A 20,912-nucleotide genomic window follows, 5' to 3' on the forward strand; every position below is an offset into this window, starting at 1 on the left:
GGTTAAGAGGACCTAGATTCAGGGCTGGGGATTTAGCTCAGTGGTAGAGCGCTTACCTAGGAAGCGCAAGGCCCTGGGTTCAGTCCCCAGCTCCGGGAAAAAAAAAGAACCAAAAAAAAAAAAAGGGCCTAGATTCAATTCCCAGCCTCTACACTGTGGCTCACTACCATCTATAACCCCATTCTCAGGGATTCAATACCCTCTTCTGGACTTCCTGGACACACTGCACACATGTGCAGACGTACAAACAGGCAAAATACCCACATACATTAAAAAATGTATTTAAAAAAACTAAGAAATTTTCCTAGAAAATAATATAGACAAAAAGCAACAAAGAAATAGGTTAAAAAGTTCTTAATAATTACAGGATTTATCCAAACGACCTAAAAAGTTTCAGAATATAAGAAAACAGAAAATTGAGGGAAGGGGAAATTCTCAAAAAATTCAAGAATATTCACTAAACTAAAAGAATGATTTACTTATTTTAAAAGCACACCAAACATCTAGAAAAATGTTTACAAAGGCCTATTACCCAGAGCACCTTGAAGACTAGAAACAAAGATAGTCATAAAAATTCTATTAAAAAATACATTCTGAATCAAAACTGCACTAGACTTAACATCAATAAAGAAAATAAAACAATCCTAGAGATTAGAAACAAGAAAATTAAACCTAGAGATCTAGAAAATTAAACTGAAAAAGAATCTGTAGTAAGTTTTCAAATTATGACTGTTAGGCAGCAAGGCAATCAGCTCACAGTGAGGCAGGGAAGAGTAAGAACGGGGTCTCGGGGCACAAACACGGCTCCACAGTTGAGAGCTCACTGGTCTGACAGAACCTGACACGGTTCAGAGCACAGGTCAGGGCCCATGACCTTCTCTCTCTCACTCCTGCTCCAAAGGAGTCAACACCTCTGAACTCTGAAGGAGCTAACTCACATCAAACACCCACACACAGATGCAGATACACACAACCAGAAACAATAAAATATCCTTAAAGGAAATCACTTTGCTCCCACACACCTCTGTTCTACACAAACACTGGAGCATCTCAAAAGAAAAAAAAAAGGCATATAGGACAGTGAGGTTATAATGTGGGAAAGAAGAAACAGAAACCTCGAAGAAAATGTGGCATAGCCCTCAAGAGCAATAGTTTGGAATGTGTCCTTGTGAGAAAGCTCTGGGAGAAATGCACTGAAAATGAATCTACATGTGTGAAGACTTTTAAAAAACATGCACAACTGTAACTACAGCACTCGGAGACCTAAGCAAAACAATTACCCCCAACTTTGATGCCAGAGAGGCTACAAAGTTAAGTTCCAGGCCAGCCAGTGCTACGGAGTGAAATCTGTCTTTATAAAAAGGGAAGGAAAATTGCAATGACAATTCCTGAGCAAAAGCTTCACGGTGATCTCAGACACAGCTCATCCTGGCAGGCCACAGAGAGAAGTCAATGCATGACTGAAGAGGATTACTGGAGTTGAGCTAACCAAAGAAGCCACTACAAGGTTTGACTCTGATCGCCTTCAGAACTAGCACACTTCAGTTGTTAGAACAAGCATTCTAACACTTACAGGACTTAATTTGGATTAGAATAAATTCTCCAATAAGACCTTCTTAAAAACGTTTAACAGAAGACTAGAGACACGGCTCAGCAGTTAAAGGCACATGCTGATCTTCCAGAGGATCCGGGTCCGGTCCCCACCCCTGATGTAACGTGGCTTGCCACCTCTCTAACTCCAGCTCCCAGGAATTAAAGCCTCAAGCCCCCAAGGGCACTTGCATTCACGTGCACATATAAACATGCAGACACACAGACATAATTTAAAATAATTTAAAAAAGATTTAAACCTTAAGAGAAAAGGCTAATCAGAAGTATGCATTCAAAAAGAACAAAAATAAAACAGTATTGGAAGTATAACCATTTAACATGCTCCCAGTACAAAGGTTTTCCCCACCAAATATCATATATGTAAAAATGAATGTAAAGTGAAATTACAGATCTAAATATAAAAACTAAAATTACAATGGTCTAAGAAAAGCAGAAACAAATTTTAAAAATAGATAAACTGGGCCTTATTAAAGTTACAAATTTGTGCTTCAAAGGGCATCTGAAAAGAGTCTACAAAATGAGAAGAGAATGCTTGCAGATTACACGTTTCAAGGAATCAAGGGCCCGAGGCAGCTCAGTGTACCTGGTGACCAAGTTCAAGTATTAGAGTCCACGTGGCAGCAGGAGAACCAGCCTGAGTTGTCCTGTGACCTCTGGCGCTGAATGGTACACACAGATGGATGGATGGTAGGATGGATAGATAGATGAATGGACGACAGTCAGACAATCAAGGCTAAGGCTGGCACGGCGGGGGCAGTGGCAGTGGTGGTGTAGTACACCTTTAATCCCCGCACTCAGAAGGATCTCAAGGTCAACCTGGTTTACATGGTAAGTTCTACATCAGCAAGAGTTTTACAAAAGACAAACAAATGGCAAAGCACTTAAGAGTAGGTATCTATCCAAAGAAATATGTATGTAATCTTATGAAAAGATGCCTGTTACTCATTAGAAAAACAAAAGAAAACCACAGTGGCACACTAACGACTAACACCTACAGGCAGACTAGTATGTCCTGTGCCCTTTAAAATAAAAAAATGTGATTATACTTAAATACTATTCTTTACAGATACAAAATAGTTAAAATGTGTCCTAATCCAAACCGTGCATATTCTCTCTCCTTGTGGAACCTAGATTTGTGTATTGTGTTACAGGTCTTTCTTTAGGACTGCCTGGAGACGCATGTATCATAAATGCCTATGCCGTATAGCTAGGCTTGTTCCAAACTAGCTCGGAACCTACTGATCCTGTATTCTACTCTAATTCTGCCATGTGGCTTGTTAGCTCCCACTCCTTAGTCCCAGTCAGCCTCTTCCCTGTCTCTCTAGTAAATCCCCACCTCCTCCTTCCCACAGTCCTTTATCTTCTTCGAAGTCCAACCCTCTACTTCCTGCCTTTGCTATAGGCCATCAGCTTTATAATAAACCAAACAGAAGGGGTTGGGGATTTAGCTCAGTGGTAGAGCGCTTGCCTAGCAACCGCAAGGCCCTGGGTTCGGTCCCCAGCTCCGGAAAAAAACAAAAAAAAAAAAACAAAAAAACAAAAAAAAAAAACCACAGAAGCTAAACGAGGGAATGTATATAAAGCACTCAGACAGGTGATACTTAACAATACCAACGTCCAGCTTGCAATCAGATCTCTGCCCATTCAAAAATCAGCATTTGTATACGGCAGAGCCGATCTTTACCCATGTATAAACACACTACTCCAACATGGATTTATATGTGTGTGTGTGTGTATGGTTGTAACTAGAGATAGGGGTAGGGAGTCTTAGGTGGTAGAAAGGAGGGGAAAACTATGTGTGATGCACAGAAAACAGATCCACTGTAGGGAAAGAAGAGTACCAACACAAAGGGGGCAGAAAAACAGGGGTTTTCTTTTTACAAAGTTATGTCAAGGAACGTTTCACTGAAGCAGACATAGATAAAAGGATATCTTGTTCAAGTAGACATTTGAAGGAACGTTTCACTAAAGCAGACACAGGTAAAGATGTTTTGCTAAGGCAATCACATAAAAAGACACATGATACTAAGAAGAGCCCAACAGAGGGTGGATGACACTGAATGTATTGGTATGCCTTGCATTCATTTATGTTCATCCTTTGTGGTGGCTTCACCGAAAAAAACACACCAAAAAACTTCCTGTGGTGGTCTGGTGGCTTCTTGCCATTTCTGCAGACTCAGGCTGATTGATAGTGATGTCAGCTGATACAGACTCACATGGTGTTTTGCTGAGGCAAGACCACTGTGGACACATAGTGTTTGGAGGGAGTATAAATACGACCAACAGACAGTGATGGTGGCTTGCACAGCTAGCCTTGTGCAAGGTTTTGCTGGTCTCTCATCTTCACTGAGTTGAGAGGCACGGCAGAGAACTCCTGGCATCCCTGCTGATCCTGGTTCTGGTCACTCCCGCTGACTTGCCAATTGAGGTCTGGCGCTTTCTGCTGGGTCCCGCCTCTGCTGCGGACTCATATTTGCTACTCTGACACTACTGAACTGAACTGATGGTATATATCCTCACAATGCAGATTAGATTAGTTCAATAGACTATTTCTTAAAGGTTCACTTTTCTTTTCCACTACCTCTGGTAGGTGGAAAGGAAGCTAGAAGGGAGCTTACTTAAGAACCCTTATTAAAAGTAGGCTGTAAAAAATTTAAGCCTACAAAGGGGAGGGCTTTAGAGCAAGGTGGTATAAAAGACACATGTATGCCTACATACTTAAATATACACACACAAAAAGACAACCTATAGCATTCTCTAAATAGTATTTTTTAAATACCTTTCCAGCATACAGAATACTAGAAGAATCTAATGCGTCATCCAATGGTCTCCAGTCCACTATTACTTCAGCATCCTACAGAAAGAAATCATAAAATATATTTAGAATTCAACAAGAATTTCATCAAGCTGAGCAGCCTGATGAAAGAAACCATGAATTATATTTATAATTCACCAATATATTCTTAATCCATTTTTTACTTCTAATCGCAAAATAAAAATTTAGGTCCTTAAATATTAGTATTTTATACATGCTAACATCATTACTTAGTTTTGGAAATTTAATTCTAATTATTTTTCATTGTGAAAAATTTGTATTACTATAATATTTATATAACCCATTTTCTTTGAAGAGAAAGGATATCTCTGGTGTCCTGGCTGTCCTGGAACTCACTACATAGACCAAGCTGCCTTGAAACTGCTGAGATCCACCTGCCTCTGCCTCCCAAGTGCTAGGACTAAAGGTATATACCAACATGCCAACTTTACATACATTTAAAATAATTCAGGATTTTCTTCAGTTTATATAAGGTATTCTGTTTCTAGCATTATCTCGATGCTTAAATTTACAACAATTGTTCAAATATGCACTATCTTATGAAGTGGAAATTTCTGGTTTCTTTGGGAACGCAGTTGTGTGGCGTGATGCTTTTCTGGAAGGTATCTTGGGAGAGGACGTTTTGCTGGAGCAGACACTTGAGAGGGTGCACGATGGGCTCTAGTTATTCCGACTGATTCTTGTTGCTCTTGCCAATTTGGTGGAGCCTGGGTTTCTACTGGATCCAATCAAGCCGCTGCTGCTGACTCATGCTTGGTGTTTGCTACTGGACTGGACAGCTGACATCCTGACGATGAAGATTAGCGTTGCCCCAAACAAAAACTTCTCAACAGGTCCATAACCCCCTTCTCCTATAAACCTTTTCCCTACCTCAGGTCAGTGGACCAGAGAGAGGCTGAAGCACTCTAGAACCCTAAGTAAAGGAGGTTTAGAGAAAAATCTAAGCCAATAATCTTACATAATGAAATTCAGACTCTTTTCCAAAGCCCTGAAGAGAATCACCATCATAAACTAGTAAATAATCATTTTACCAGAAACTCACCTTTTCTAAAACACGCAATATTCCTGAAATTAAGCTGTCTTGGTCATTTGCCTTTCCGGAAGATGAGTGAATATATACCCCTTCTTGTTCATATATAATCTGAAACAACAAAACACCAAGATCATCATTACACTGTTTTCCCTTTCATGTATGTATATATGTTTGCGTGCATGTGTGCATCATGCACATCTGTCTCCCTTCTCAGAGCTGAAATGGCAGGTTCACCTCTGTGGGTGTTGGAGATCTGAACTTACATGGCAAGTACTTTAATAAATGAGCCTCAGCTCTAGTCACATTTTTTATTCCAATGAAATAAATTCTTAAAAATAACTGAGATGTATTCTTTTTTACTTTTTAAACGTCTTGTGTATATGCATGTTTTGCTTACATGCAATATCTAATCACCATTTGCAGGCCTGGTCCCTGTGGAGGCCAAAAGATGGCATCAGATCCGCTGGAATGGAGAGTCAGACAATTGCACACCCTGTGGATAGTGGGGATTGAACTTGAGTCCTCCAAAAGAACAGCCAAGACTCTTAACTGTTGAGCCATCTCTCTAATCCCCAAGGTGTTTTCTTACAATACTGTTCAAGTGTCTGTTTACCCATATACAAATATATAACAGGTTGATTGGGCAAAGAAATATTTCAGATTCGTGAATATGTACTTATAATGGATATTTCAGAAACAGAGTCACATCCGAAATTCTTCTGTGTTTTATACATGCCTTATATATACACAATCTGAAGTCAACTCTACAGGTTTACCAAGCTGCCCCTGCCTCCAGTGCTGACCTCACAGGTACACAGCACCAGGCCCAGGCTCTTCAGTACCTTTCTGAGAGAAAACTGCCTGTCACAAAACCCAAAATTCTAAACTATATTTGTACTGTCTGTAGAAGGCAGTCATGCTTACCTTTCTAATTTTAAAGGTATTAACTTTAACTTCTAGAAATTAGCTAAGTCTGCCTGAAAAGGCAAATAGAAAGTGATTGATTTGCATGAACTATTAAATTTTATGAAATTCCCATCTCTGTGTATTCTATATCCTCTGAACTCAACCAGAGGATTTAGTACAAAACAAGCATCTCTATTATATACATATTTTTCTAACTATCCCCAAAACAAGACATAGTATCTGCAATTTACATACCTTTTCTATTATGCAGTCATTACAATAAAGCATGAGAAGATGCACAGGTCACATGCAAAAAGTTAAAATAAATTATTTAAAATGACCAGGTATGGTAGTGCATGGGTTTAATCCTAGCACTCAGGAGACTGGAGTAGGCAGATATCTGAGCCCCAGGCCAGAAAGACCAAGAGGCTCTGTGTAAATAAATCATAGTATTTGCTAAGGTGGGCTAGTGAGAAGCTCAGCAGAGAGAGCACACAGCCTCAGGACCCCAAGATGGAGCCCCAGACCCCATGGAGAGTTGGCTCCCAGTTATCTTCTGGCCTACATACATACATACGTCATGGCATGCGCACATACGCGCGTGCGCGCGCGCACACACACACACACACACACACACACACACATTTTTAGAATATTTAAGGTGCCTGATCAGTTGAGTGCACATATAAAATGGTCAATGATGTGCTGCTAACGTAATAGTCTTTAGCAAAGAAACTAAACCAGATACCTGAAGCCAGGCACTACAGCACATGCCTGTATCTCAGCACTTGGGAGGCTGAAGCAGAGGCATAAAAAGTTTAAGGTCATTCACAGCCTTATAACAAGTTCAAAGCCAACCCTGGTTTTCATGAGCTGCTATTGCCTCACACTATGCTGAGGAAAGGATGGCAATAATAAAGAAAGAGCTCTGAGGGGCTATAGGAAATAATTTATAACAAATCTGCTGACCTCAACTTTAACAATAAATGTTAAAATGAGACATTGTAGGTAAATTCGATGTGACAGACAGATAGATGCACTTTTGCATTACCGACTGTAAAGCCATGTTCCTAACAAAGCTGAGAAGAGAGCACACACAGCACAGTGATGGGCTCCTACAGTTTCTCTCTCTTTAATGTGGAACTGAGCTTCTATATTGCCACCAACTATTTCCAAAACTAAGGATAAATGAAAAGCAACTAAAATACTCATTAACAAGCTTAAAGTAAAAAAAAAAAAAAAATCCTTGCCCTAAATCTCTCCAAATATGGAAACGCAATAGCTACTTTATAATATCCACTTTAACAACTATGTGAATTTCATAAAGTAATCCATAATCAAGAAGAGAAGGTTTCACGAATTCAGTTTATTTAAAAGCTATCTGGCTTATAGAAAACAATTTCGGCTTTTAGATACAGGAGTGTCCCCAGGGAAAGCCACATGAGTTCAGCCATGCTGCTGCGCTCCACAACTAAGCACCTAATTGTTATCTCCACTTGCACGCGCATCTCAAACTGTCATGCTCTGCATGAACCTGCTCTTCATATACTGCCAGGCTCTCAGGCATCCCCAGCAGCTAATGACCCTGAAAGCTTTTCGCCCTCCTGACTCTGTGTACTGTCATCTGCCAGCCTTTCCATGACACAACCCCCACCCCATCATGTTTGGAGTCTGCTCACACATGCACTTCCAACGTGCTCTAGTTACCTGTGTAACAGATAGCCAGTGCTACAAACTATGCATCTGATTACATCTTAACGGTTCCTCTAGACTCTACCCTTCACCTCTATGATGGTGACACTACACTTCCTGACACACAATCTTTCTGCCTGTGCCCACTCTGAGTGGGCCTGCTCCCTGAAAATCTTTAGTGTTTTTCTATGTGACTACTGTACCTCGAACACTCTATTATCCCTCCTCTCTACAAACAATTTCTGCCAACCCTTCAAAAGAGTACAAGCCTGTCAGGCTCTGGCCCACTGCCCACTGCCCACTGCCCACTGCCCACTGCCCACTGCCCACTCCACTCCATCTGACTTACAAGGGCCCTCATCTTCACAGTTTAAGGAGTGGAGTGGCATTTACAGTTATTTCTTCAACTCCAGCAAGGGGATTAGAAATTTGAAGTTTGCCCTGAAGACAAAGAAAACCCACTGGAGTTCTAACAAGAGAATGTCTAGAGTCAGCCTCCCCCTTCGTAAGTGAGACTGTCTTAACAGCCAATGATGAAGAGCTGCAGTAACCCAAGTAGACAGATCTGTGCCAGTTTAAACTACATCAGCGGTGGCAGGATTCAACAAAGGTGGATGGCAGGAAGATATATAGAAGTCAAAACAACAGGATTGTGTGACAACGTTGGGGTGAAGAGAAGAAGAGTCAAGAAAGAATAAAGCTGGTACACAGAGACAATTCATGAAGACACAGCTCGAGACTCTTAAGAGTGTTCCTTTGAGACAAAGAAAGTATAGCACTTCTCAAAGAAAGGCAGGCCTGAGGTTTTATCATAAGGATACCAATATACAAAATAATGTCAGACATGAGCATGACAAAATGATCTAGCCGTTTGAGGAGTTACAAAATGGCTCAATGCATGGTCTCTTATGTTGGCAATCACATATATATTATAGTACAAGAAGCGCAAAGACTCACATGGTAGGTGAGAACCAACTCCCTTACGTTGTGACTCCTATGAATCCTTATCTGCCTTCCACACACAGCCAGGTCACGCTGCACACAATGATAATCAAACGTAATTTACATTTTAAACAATACGACCTAAAAATCTAGTGTTGGACTAGATGAACAGGAAAATCAAAGTCTCACAGCTAGTCCTAGGTTCCACAGTTAAGTTCAAGACTTAATATGAGATCAGGTATCAATAAACAAAGGAGATAAAATAATGCAAAAATCATGTTTAGACGCCAGAGGAAAACACCAAACGCCATCTGGAACCCTGGTGCACGGAGGCTCCCGGAAAGAGCGGCGCAGATCTTCCCAGTTGCTGCCGCCGCGGAGAGGACTTAGGCAGTACCCCACGAGCAAACTTGACCCTTGGAACCACAGGTAGGACCAACTTTTCCCCTGCAAGAAACCTGCCTGGTGAACTCAGGACACACAGAGGCAAAATTCCTCTAGGACCGGGCACGTCCTGTGTTTACCGGAAGTCCCACACCCGCGGATCCCGGCCTGCAGCAGCTCTCTGCTCCCAAACACCGTGGGAGAGAGACCTCACCGCCTGGTCAGGTGGGCACTCCTGAGGCTGCAGAGCGGAGGAGACCACCAACACTGCCCACCCCTGCCCACATCCCTGGCCCAAGAGGCAACTGTATAAGGCCTCTGGGTTCCCGTAGGGGAGGGCCCAGGAGCGGCAGGACCCCTGCGCCTGAGACACCGCCGGAACCTGAGGGAAACAGACCGGACAAACAGTTCTCTGCACCCAAGTCCCGTGGGAGGGAGAGCTGGACCTTCGGAGAGGCAGACACGCCTGGGAGACCAGAGGAGACTGCACTCTGCGCACATCCAGACGCCAGAGGAGAACACCAAACGCCATCTGGAACCCTGGTGCACGGAGGCTCACAGATCTTCCCGGTTGCTGCCGCCGCGGAGAGGACTTGGGCAGTACCCCGCGAGCAAACTTGAGCCTTGGAACCACGGGTAGGACCAACTTTTCCCCTGCGAGAAACCTGCCTGGTGAACTCAAGACACAGGCCCACAGGAACAGCTGAAGACCTGTAGAGAGGAAAAACTACACGCCCGAAAGCAGAACACTCTGTCCCCATAACTGGCTGAAAGAAAACAGGAAAACAGGTCTACAGCACTCCTGACACACAGGCTTATAGGACAGTCTAGCCACTGTCAGAAATAGCAGAACAAAGTAACACTAGAGATAATCTAATGGCGAGAGGCAAGCGCAGGAACCCAAGCAACAGAAACCAAGACTACATGGCATCATCGGAGCCCAATTCTCCCACCAAAATAAACATGGAATATCCAAACACACCAGAAAAGCAAGATCTAGTTTCAAAATCGTATTTGATCATGATGCTGGAGGACTTCAAGAAAGACGTGGAGAACTCCCTTAGAGAACAAGTAGAAGCCTACAGAGAGGCATCGCAAAAATGCCTGAAAGAATTCCAGGAAAACATAAATAAACAAGTAGAAACCCATAGAGAGGAGACACAAAAATCCCTGAAAGAATTCCAGGAAAACACAATCAAACAGTTGAAGGAATTAAAAATGGAAATAGAAGCAATCAAGAAAGAACACATGGAAACAACCCTGGACATAGAAAATCAAAAGAAAAGACAAGGAGCTGTAGATACAAGCTTCACCAACAGAATACAAGAGATGGAAGAGAGAATCTCAGGAGCAGAAGATTCCATAGAAATCATTGACTCAACTGTCAAAGATAATGTAAAGCAGAAAAAGCTACTGGTCCAAAACATACAGGAAATCCAGGACTCAATGATAAGATCAAACCTAAGGATAATAGGTATAGAAGAGAGTGAAGACTCCCAGCTCAAAGGACCAGTAAATATCTTCAACAAAATCATAGAAGAAAACTTCCCTAACCTAAAAAAGAGATACCCATAGGCATACAAGAAGCCTACAGAACTCCAAATAGATTGGACCAGAAAAGAAACACCTCCTGTCACATAATTGTCAAAACACCAAACGCACAAAATAAAGAAAGAATATTAAAAGCAGTAAGGGAAAAAGGTCAAGTAACATATAAAGGGAGACCTATCAGAATCACACCAGACTTCTCGCCAGAAACTATGAAGGCCAGAAGATCCTGGACAGATGTCATACAGACCCTAAGAGAACACAAATGCCAGCCCAGGTTACTGTATCCTGCAAAACTCTCAATTAACATAGATGGAGAAACCAAGATATTCCATGACAAAAACAAATTTACACAATATCTTTCTACAAATCCAGCACTACAAAGGATAATAAATGGTAAAGCCCAACATAAGGAGGCAAGCTATACCCTAGAAGAAGCAAGAAACTAATCGTCTTGGCAACAAAACAAAGAGAAGAAAAGCACACAAACATAACCTCACATCCAAATATGAATATAACGGGAAGCAATAATCACTATTCCTTAATATCTCTCAACATCAATGGCCTGAACTCCCCAATAAAAAGACATAGATTAACAAACTGGATACGCAATGAAGACCCTGCATTCTGCTGCCTACAGGAAACACACCTCAGAGACAAAGACAGACACTACCTCAGAGTGAAAGGCTGGAAAACAACTTTCCAAGCAAATGGTCAGAAGAAGCAAGCTGGAGTAGCCATTCTAATATCAAATAAAATCAATTTTCAATTAAAAGTCATCAAAAAAGATAAGGAAGGACACTTCATATTCATCAAAGGAAAAATCCACCAAGATGAACTCTCAATCCTCATCTTCGGTTGGTTTATATACAAGTGTGCAATTTCTAGGCTTGAAAGTAAAATGATGCTATCTGGTCCTGGATAGAGGAGCCTTATTTTTTATTATGGCAGCTTGCTATTTTTGTAACATAGTGATTTGGTTGAACACAATAAAGTACAGTAGTAACTGATCTCCCCTTCTTCCTGGATGAGTGAGCAGATGATTAAATGTTGATGTCAGCATCCTTGAGCATATTCAGATGAGCTTCTGCTTCTGTTGAAAATGATGCTGTGTTTGATTGTGGTCTGAAGCTTTGAAGCACTACTTGGCATCTCCTTCCTTGGAGGTCTCACTGTTTAAACATAACAGATTTGATAGCTTGTTGGTAAGGTGAGGTCCAGCTTGTCTCCACTAGGTCATCTTCATGTGAATCCGGTGGTTATACGGCTTTGTTTTAGGGATATTTCATTTTTTTAATAACGGTTTTAGCTGACATTCATGGAGAGAATGAATCCTTAGAACTGTGCCACTAGTGAAAGGAAATCCTGTCTAGAGTATGTTTCTTTACAAAGCTATGTCACACCATCCTTTGGGCCCTCTGCTGGAAAAGTAGAATCAAGTCTCAAATAATGCCTTTTAAATTGTATCCTCTAGTATTATAGATGTAGGACAGTACTGTATCATACCTCTGTGGATGTAAAATAGCTTGTACCTGCTTTATGATACGTAGTAGTGACCGTGCTTTATCAGAGCTGTTTTTAATGATGTTGCTCAGAATGTTTTCTTCCCAGATGATGATTGAGAAGCTAATTTTAAAAAAAAATGGTGCCAGGTACCACAAGAGTAACAGAACTGTGCTGTTTTCTCGGGTTTTGTTTTTTTACTTTTTTTTTTTTAATGGAGTGTGCTGGATGTCTCTACAGTTTTATTCAGATGACTGCAGAACCTGGAAAAGCTGTTGCTGCTGTTGATGCATAACACACTGCTATTATTGGTCTTTTTATATAAATATAAATATATATATACAGATATATAATTTGAATTTTTGGAAACTTTAGCTGTGCTGTCAACTTTGGAAAAAAGTATCCCCGTTTACTGTGTTGAGTTGGCACTGTACAGAAATTAACAGCCATATTGGTCTAGAAATGTTGAACTTAAGTTTTTTCCATTTGTACAGGGGTAACGCACTGTATTAAATATGTAAGGTCTTATCTACGTGGGTTTGATTACAAAAACTAATAAAGTATTCTCTAAATAAAAAGAAAAAGAAAAAAAAATCATGTTTAATCACCCTTAACATCCAAAGAACCCACCATATAGCCAGTATTCCAATGTGTTTTAAGCTAAACACTATCACTAAAAATATTTAAAGGGTGTATTCCTATAGGAACCTAGTTAATTACCAGAGTATAAGAAAGACCCCATAAGGGGGAAACTCCAGGAAAATCTACTACACACTAAGAATATTCTTGGTAGAGTGCCTAGTATACACAAGGCTATGAATTCTATACCCACATAAACCTGGTATGGTACATGGTACCTATGATTTCAAATTTTGGGATGTGAGGGAAAAGGGAATCAGATCTTCAAAGACATCCTCAGCTACATAGCAATTTCAAAGCCACCTAAACTCCAAGAGACTCACTCTGCCTTAAAATAATGTTTAGGAGTTATTTCTCCACTCAACGGGAGGAAATCATGTCTGCTACTGGAAACCTAGCCAACTATCCAGGGCTATAAAGTCGTCAATCTTGGAGAACCCATAACCACCATTTTACTAAACCAGTTATAATCCCTAACAATCCTTGACCATTTGTCTCTCAGTAAGGAAACTTCTCTTTGCAACAGAGACCACTACAGAAAAGCACCACCAAGCAAAACACAGAGCATGGAGCTCAATCCCAGTGGATACATCTGTGGGACTGTATTTCCTAGGACTGTCAGAAACTGCACCAATATGACCGACTGCCAATCTGCCTGCCAATATGAGGTGAGCTGAGCGAGGGCAACAGACACGCTGGGGTAGAGGACTGGAAAGCTCGTGAGATCTCAGCTATGCACCAAAAACTACAAACAATTCCAACACCAAATGGTCAGCCCTGAAAACACACACACAAGTAACAAAGACTGAACAGGTTATATTTATGTATTTAGGTATATGTAGATACACATAAGTATGTAACAATGAAAAAGAGGCCAGAGTTTGAGAGTAAAAGATGTGTATGGAAGGTTTAGAAGGAAAAACAGAAGGGGAAAATGATGTTAACTATATAATATCAAAACATAAAAAATAGTGATGGCTTATCTCAAAATAAAATATGAAAAAAGAATATTCTTTACCTTTCCAAAGCATTAATGACTTCACAAGACTATAAAAATATCTAAAAGAAAATGGATGTGGCCAACTTTAACCCATGCATAAATTCTTACTAAAAATGTCTTCAAAACAAGTTCTGACAGAATAATTGCTGATTTCCTAATGGTTTCAAGTTGTTCAAAACAAAACAATTTGTGAAACATAGAAAAGAATTATATTTTCTAATAGCTCTAGCGTGACAGAAAATGGCCAATAGGATATTATAATATAAAATAGTGGGTATTAAAGGGCTCATCTCTCACACTAATTTTCTCCTCATTTTCTGTTGCTCTTTTCATTGAGAATCTACAATGTCGGGGCATCAGCAAGGTGCAGGTGAAATGTTTCAAAATCTGACTTCATGACAATCGTCAATCTACAGGTCACAGAACATACAAATTCTCTAAGACCATCACCCACTCGAGTGACTCCAAGCTCTTACTGCATGTCTCATAGACAGGGTAACTGTGTGTGTATTTCTTCTGAAAACTATGGTCTAGAAACCCTGAGAGCAAGCACTAGGTGATATACCCCATGCCTGGTATAGATGGGAACAAATGTACTTAATCTTTGCAGAGTTAAGACAGACCTGGAACCAGCAGAGGAGGTCAAAACACTTTCAAAGCTATCCTTTTTCCTTTCCTTCACCCCAGTAACTCAGTCTCTCCACTGTTCCAGCAGAAGCAGATCAGTCATTACAGTGTTTCTACTTATCTCACTCTCCAGAGCGGCTTGTCGCCACTCCTTAATTGGTTGCCTTTTGAAAACATGGTTCTATATATACAGAGCAAAGCAAATTAGCTAACTTCTAAGAACTAATCAGGGTTGCCAACCAAACGCCAACCCACTTTCAAAAACTGCAAGAAAAATGTCTCTCTGTGTGTGTGTACACATACATATACATATAAAAGAACAGACCCATACACATTGTGCTGGATGGATTTTTCTGTCAGTTGACACATGCAGAGTCATTTGAAAAGAGAAAGCCTCACTTGAAGCTCCAGACTGCCATGTAGGCAAGCCTGAGAGGAGGAATTTTCTTGACTAACGAATGATGGCTGCATGGGCAGGCCCTTTGTGCTGGTGCTACCTGCCCCTGGGCAGATGGTCAGGGGTATATAAAAAGGCAAACTGAGCAAGGCCAGAGGAAAGCAAGCTTTCCTCTCCAGTCCCTACTGCAGTTCCTTCTGACTTCCTTCAGTGTTGGACTGTGACCTGGGAGTTGTAAGATAAAATAAGCCCTCTCCTCCCCAAGCTGCTCTTAGTCATAGGGTTTCATCAGAGCAACAGAAACCTAAGACACACAAACTGATCAACGAGGAAGAATTCAATGCACTCTACTGGTATTCGGCGTTCACTCAACTATGCCCTGGCTCAAATCGCAGGACGTTTGGGGGTTGGTTTCCCTTTCACCAATGAAGCAGGCACACTGTGTAATCACATTTATATTGCACAGTAGGAAAGAGTCCCAGAAGACCACGTTTGTGAGCTAAATTCAAACTAGTTTGTTGTGGGATGGGGTCTTTTAAGAGTTGAGCATCCTTCTCTCTACTTTGGCTGAAAGAAAACACTGCCATATAAAGCCTAATTAAACAACCAATCATTTAGTTCCCAACATTATATACTTTCCCCTCTATTTCATAACTATATTACCTTCATACTTGTTTACTGCCTTATATTTCTTTGCAGAAAACCATCAGCATGAATAAATAGCTATTCAAAACCAGTGTTACTTAACAGTAAAGAACATCTGTATTTATCAAGCACATGCTTGATGCCAAGAATTACTCTAAATGTTTTACAAATATTAATTCATTTAATCCACCAACAACTCCATGCTGGAAGTCTATTTATACCACTCTATAAAACTGGGCACAAGGAGGCTAAGTAATTTCCCCAAAATCATACAACTCAAGAAGTTGAGCCAGGTTTGATCCTAAACAATTAGGATTATCTCCTTAATTGGTGCCATAGGATTCATCATCAAAACAAGATGTCTTAGGCTACAAAGCTGGCTTGGCTGTTAAAGGCTAGAACCTCTACCAAAATGACAAAACTATGACTTCTAAACATGGTTTTTCTCAATATCCAAAATAAGAATGAAATAGAAATAGCTCACACCCATACCAAAATAATATATTCTAAGTTTTAAGATTCTGCCATAACCAACCAATCAACTGCAGGGAAGCTGAGACAAAGGGCAATGGCAGCAAAGCATCTGCTCCAGGTCAGGTGCATGTGGATGCATTTAGTGACTAATCCCTAGAATCCCACAGGAAGCCGGCACTGTTACAGAAGCAGAGAGAATGCTTAAGTCACTAGGAAGTGGCTAGCTTGTAAAATAAAGCTGGCTCGACTCTACACTCTCTCAAAGCTTACCTTTCATTCCTACTCTGAATAAAAAAGGTTAATGTCCTTGGTCACTTCCAGGTCTTCAATGCAAAGAAAAGCTGCGTTGTCTGCAGTTACTCTCCATTCTGACATTTAGAACTGGCAGCCTAGCTTTTGTTCCTTCGGTGTAGGGCTTATCTTGCCCATTTTAACTTATCACAACTGATTCTTTTGTCTTTGCTAACATTCACTACTGTAATTCTGAGGTAAACAGCCAAGGCTGAATTCTGGAAGAGGAAGGAAAGAGATCAATAATTTACCTACTCAGGCTGGACATGGTGGGACAAGGTGATCCCAGCACTCAGAGGCAGAAGCAGAGGCAGAGGCAGGCAGATTTCTTGTGAGTTCAAGGCCAACCTGGTCTACAAAGGAAATTCCACTATAGCTGTGGCTATAGAGAAAAAAACCTGTCTCGAAAAACAGACAGAAATAGCTTACCTACTCACTTCTACCATATTCTCTCTGCCTACACAAAAAGAGGGCTAAATAGTAAAACATAAAGCTAATGCCTTTTTTATGACAAGTTAATCAGTCTGAATTCTTTAACACAGTAAAGGTTTCTCATCTATTATTGATAAAGCAAAAGGTAGTTCTACATTAAAAAAAAAAAATCAGCACACAATGCCTTGAAGTCTTTTTACATAAAGACACCACAACAAGTAAGCCAGAAATGAACTTTGTAAGGGAGGATTCCACTCAGTATGCTTATCAAGACAGCAGCGTAGGAGAGAAGACCGAACACAGGTTCAGTGGAGTAATGGGAGCAGCCATGAATGGTCATCTCAGTCCAATACGGTGATGCAGCAGAGTTACAAAAGACAAGAGTAAGTTTAGGAAGTCAGTCTGTGAACGGTATTAATGACAGTAGAAGTTGGGGAGCCCCTTATGTCTCGGAACTGTTTTATCAAGGGTTCCTTTCAGAATCCATGCAAACTGGAAAAGAGAAGTGTAGTGTAAGTTGTGAAGATCTCATCTTGGAAAGTACCAGAGTGGATCAGCCCAGCCCAAAACACCAAGATAACTTTCTTCTAATTTGTAATGAGCCAAGAGATGATTAGCATTCATCTCAAACACAAAAAGACTATAAAATAAAAAAAAGGACAAGGATATAAGTAACCCGAAAAGAATGCTCAACCTATCATCGAAAGAGCAAGAATATGTAACAGATAAGCACTCTTGTTGTGTCTACTCCTAAGCACTCCAATACCAGATGGCTGGCATCCCTTCCGTTCTGCAGATAAAGATGAACAGAGAAGTCTTAATTATCCAATTTTCCAAGGTCACAACTCAGATCAACACTGAAGATAAGACCGTAATTTGTTATTCCACAATCTAATCTCCTGCACAAACGCGTCAAATTCAAAAGGAGGTAAAATGCAGCGAGACAAACATAAATGAAATTGAAAGAACAGCGGAAGCTATCGGCAACAAGTAAACAGTTCTTAGCGTTCTCTGTGATTACCAGCGGGTCACGGACGTTTGCGAAATAACTCTCCACCGGAAAATGCTGCCAGGTGTACGTCATGAAGCAGATAACCCTATATACGCGTCAGCTGTCTCTGCATGTAAACTGGCAATAGAATCTCCTCCGCACCTAATGGTAGCTTCTAACCCACTAGGAGGGTGTCACTGACAAGCCTTTGTGAAACAGCGGGGCAGACACCCACATCCACACACAGAACGCCCCCAAGACATCTAGGAAACAAATATTTTAATAAAGGCGTTTCTAGATGAGCCCAGCACGGTGTCAATCGCCAGTTCCCAACATACTTGGTGCCCGCAACCATTAACCAATTTTCGAACGGGACCCCAAGCTCTGAGAACACAGCTGCAGAGCTCCTGGTCCGTTCCTCTGCATGGTGACTCGACGCCTTCACCGAAAGAAGACAGAGCTAAGCCAGGGTGACGCCTCGAAAGGCTTTTGCAAGAAGAGGCTTTGCAGTCAGAAGAGCAGACGTGAAGAACTAGAGTCAAGGTGGGAAGGAACAGATTCAGAGGTCCCCAAAGGGATCCGCGCTGCGGGGCAGAGCCGGGGAAAAGCGCCGAGGCCTGCACCGCCTGGGAGCAGGAACCGTCTATCGCCGGGTTCACCCAGCACCCCGGCGGGACAGCTCGCACCCCGCGGAGCCCTTTCACTGTCACACGCCGACCATCCCCGAGGCCGACACAGCCCGCTTCCCTCTCTACGGCTGCCCGCCAGCCGCAAGCCACCAGCCAGGAGCACCCGCACCAGCCGGTGCCGTTACTCACCTTCCCGCTCACAACGCCCGCCGCCGCCATGTTCCCCGCGCGTGCCTGGTGATGACGTAGCAGAACCTCACGTGTCTCTCAGACTCACAACAACATCCGGCCGGTCTAAAATAACATCCGGGCAGGAAAGAGGCGGGGACTAGCGGGAACTGCAATTGGACGCATGCGTAGTGAGGATGCGAAGAGGGTGGAGCTGTCGTGCCTCACTGCGCCTGTGCGTGGTTTTTTTTTTTTTTTGTCCCCACCCTCTCTCCCCTTATATTTTTAAACTGAAGCCTAGTGCTTTTGAAGTTTGCTCAGGCGTGGCACTTTTAACTTGAGAAACGCCGAATCTCTTGGGTTTGATGGAAGGAGCACCTTGTTTAGACCCAGGAAGAACCTGTGGGATTGTGTTGAACATCAGCTCTCGAGCTGATGCAAGAAGAGACTTTTCCCCCTGATATTAGAGGTTTCTAATACACGAGTATTGTTGCTGCCACTCGCGCATGACCTTAAGCATGGTATTTTTATAGGAACTCTGGTTACTACCAGGCCTTTTATCGCTCCAAAGTCCAAGGCACATAGTTTAGAGTACCTTCACAACTTAGTGGTTATGATTTCAATTCCTAAATTCACCCAAGCTTTGGCATATAAAGGAGGAATTGTGTATGGTCATAGAGATCTCCCCCATGTCTGGAAACAAATTGGTAAGCTATTAAGTTCGTAATCTAATTCCTTCTCAGCGCAGCTCTCTGAGACTTAGTTCCAGTAAACAATAAAATTGACGTCTTAGAGCAGTTAGCAGTAGTTCTAGACCTACCTAATGCTGTGACCCTTTAACACAGTTTCTCATGTTTTGGTGAGCCTCCCCGCCCCCCAACCAAAAAGTTATTTTTATTACTACTTCACAACTATAATAGTGCTATTGTTATGAATCATAAAATAACTATCTGTATTTTCCTATATCCTTAAGAGACCCGGGTAAAAGTGTCATTTCCCCCACAAAAGGATCGTACCTGCCCCCCGCTGAGTTAGAACCTTTTCAGGCTACCTGACTTAAGCAGCAACCAAATGCAGCAGCAGGAAACGTGATTTGCAGTTTTGTGAATATCAAGAATCTAATTGGTGAGGGAGGTGCCTAAGTCTTACATGAGAATGCATGCTTAGCCCCAGTAGGGACTCTGAACACCGAGTATCAGAAATTCCAGGCAAGGCCAAGACCCCGATGCCCAAGCTCGCACTGAATCAGGAAAGCAACCCATCTGCCAGCCATTAAGGAAGCAAGGGCCCATGGAGCAACCCATGGCACCAGCCGCATATGTAGCAGAGAATGGCATTGTCTGGCATCAATGGGAGGAGAGGCCCTTGGTCCTGGGGAGGTTCAATGCCTCAGTGTAGAAGAATGCCAGGGCAGGGAGGCGGGAGGGAGTGGGTGGGTGGGTGGAGGGGCACCCTTATAGAAGCAGGGGGAGGGGTGTGGGGTAAGGGGGTTTCCCGAGGGGAAACCCGGAAAGGGGATAACATTTGAAATGAAAATAAATAAAATATCTAATTAAAAAAAAAAAAAGGAAGCGAGGGCACAGCGAAAGAACACTGGAGTTTATTTGTAGACTAGAATTCCCGGACTCAGTTGAATGTGGGTAGCAAATGGAGTCCAAATAATCAAAATTAGATTTTTCTGCTAGCTGAGAGGGATGGAGTAGTATCAAAGGAGAAAAACCACTATTTTGTGAAAACTTAGCAATGTCAAGAAAATAATGCTAAGCAATATCAGTTACTCTAAAATTCTTTGTGAATTTTAAAGAACTAACGTCTTAAATATCTAACATAATAGCATTGGCCAAACACGCTAACACTCCTGCAGACATTTTTTTTTTAATTTTTGTACAATAAAACTTAGTTCAATAGCTGGCCGGTGGTGGCACACACCTTTAACCACAGTATTTGAGGAGGCAAAGGCAAGCAGATCTCTGAGTTTGAGGCATGCCTGCTCTATCAGGACAGCCAGGGCTACACAGAGAACCCCTGTCTAAAAATCAACTACAAAAGACTAATAAATAAATAAATAAGCAAGCAAACAAACTAACAAAACAAAAACCTTATTTCTTAATTATCTGATAATAATTTCTCCCATGTAAAGTCAGTTTGAGAGCCAGCGGCATCT

At 41.7% G+C, this 20,912-nt stretch overlaps 1 protein-coding gene across 2 annotated transcripts in view; it reads right to left on the minus strand.

Moving 5' to 3' along the window:
* Tbc1d15 (TBC1 domain family, member 15) overlaps positions 1 to 18,822 on the minus strand; it is a 55,540-nt gene extending 36,718 nt beyond the window's left edge. For both annotated transcript variants that reach the window (NM_001427232.1, NM_001427231.1), the window contains 3 exon segments: positions 4,391 to 4,465; positions 5,490 to 5,588; positions 18,770 to 18,822. In NM_001427232.1, coding sequence (NP_001414161.1) covers positions 4,391 to 4,465; positions 5,490 to 5,588; positions 18,770 to 18,799 — 204 coding nt within the window. In that variant the 5' untranslated portion in view covers positions 18,800 to 18,822.
* Between the last annotated feature and the right edge of the window lie 2,090 nt (positions 18,823 to 20,912).

The sequence above is a fragment of the Rattus norvegicus genome, chromosome 7 (genome assembly GCF_036323735.1).
Source record: "Rattus norvegicus strain BN/NHsdMcwi chromosome 7, GRCr8, whole genome shotgun sequence".
Lineage (NCBI taxonomy): Eukaryota > Metazoa > Chordata > Mammalia > Rodentia > Muridae > Rattus > Rattus norvegicus.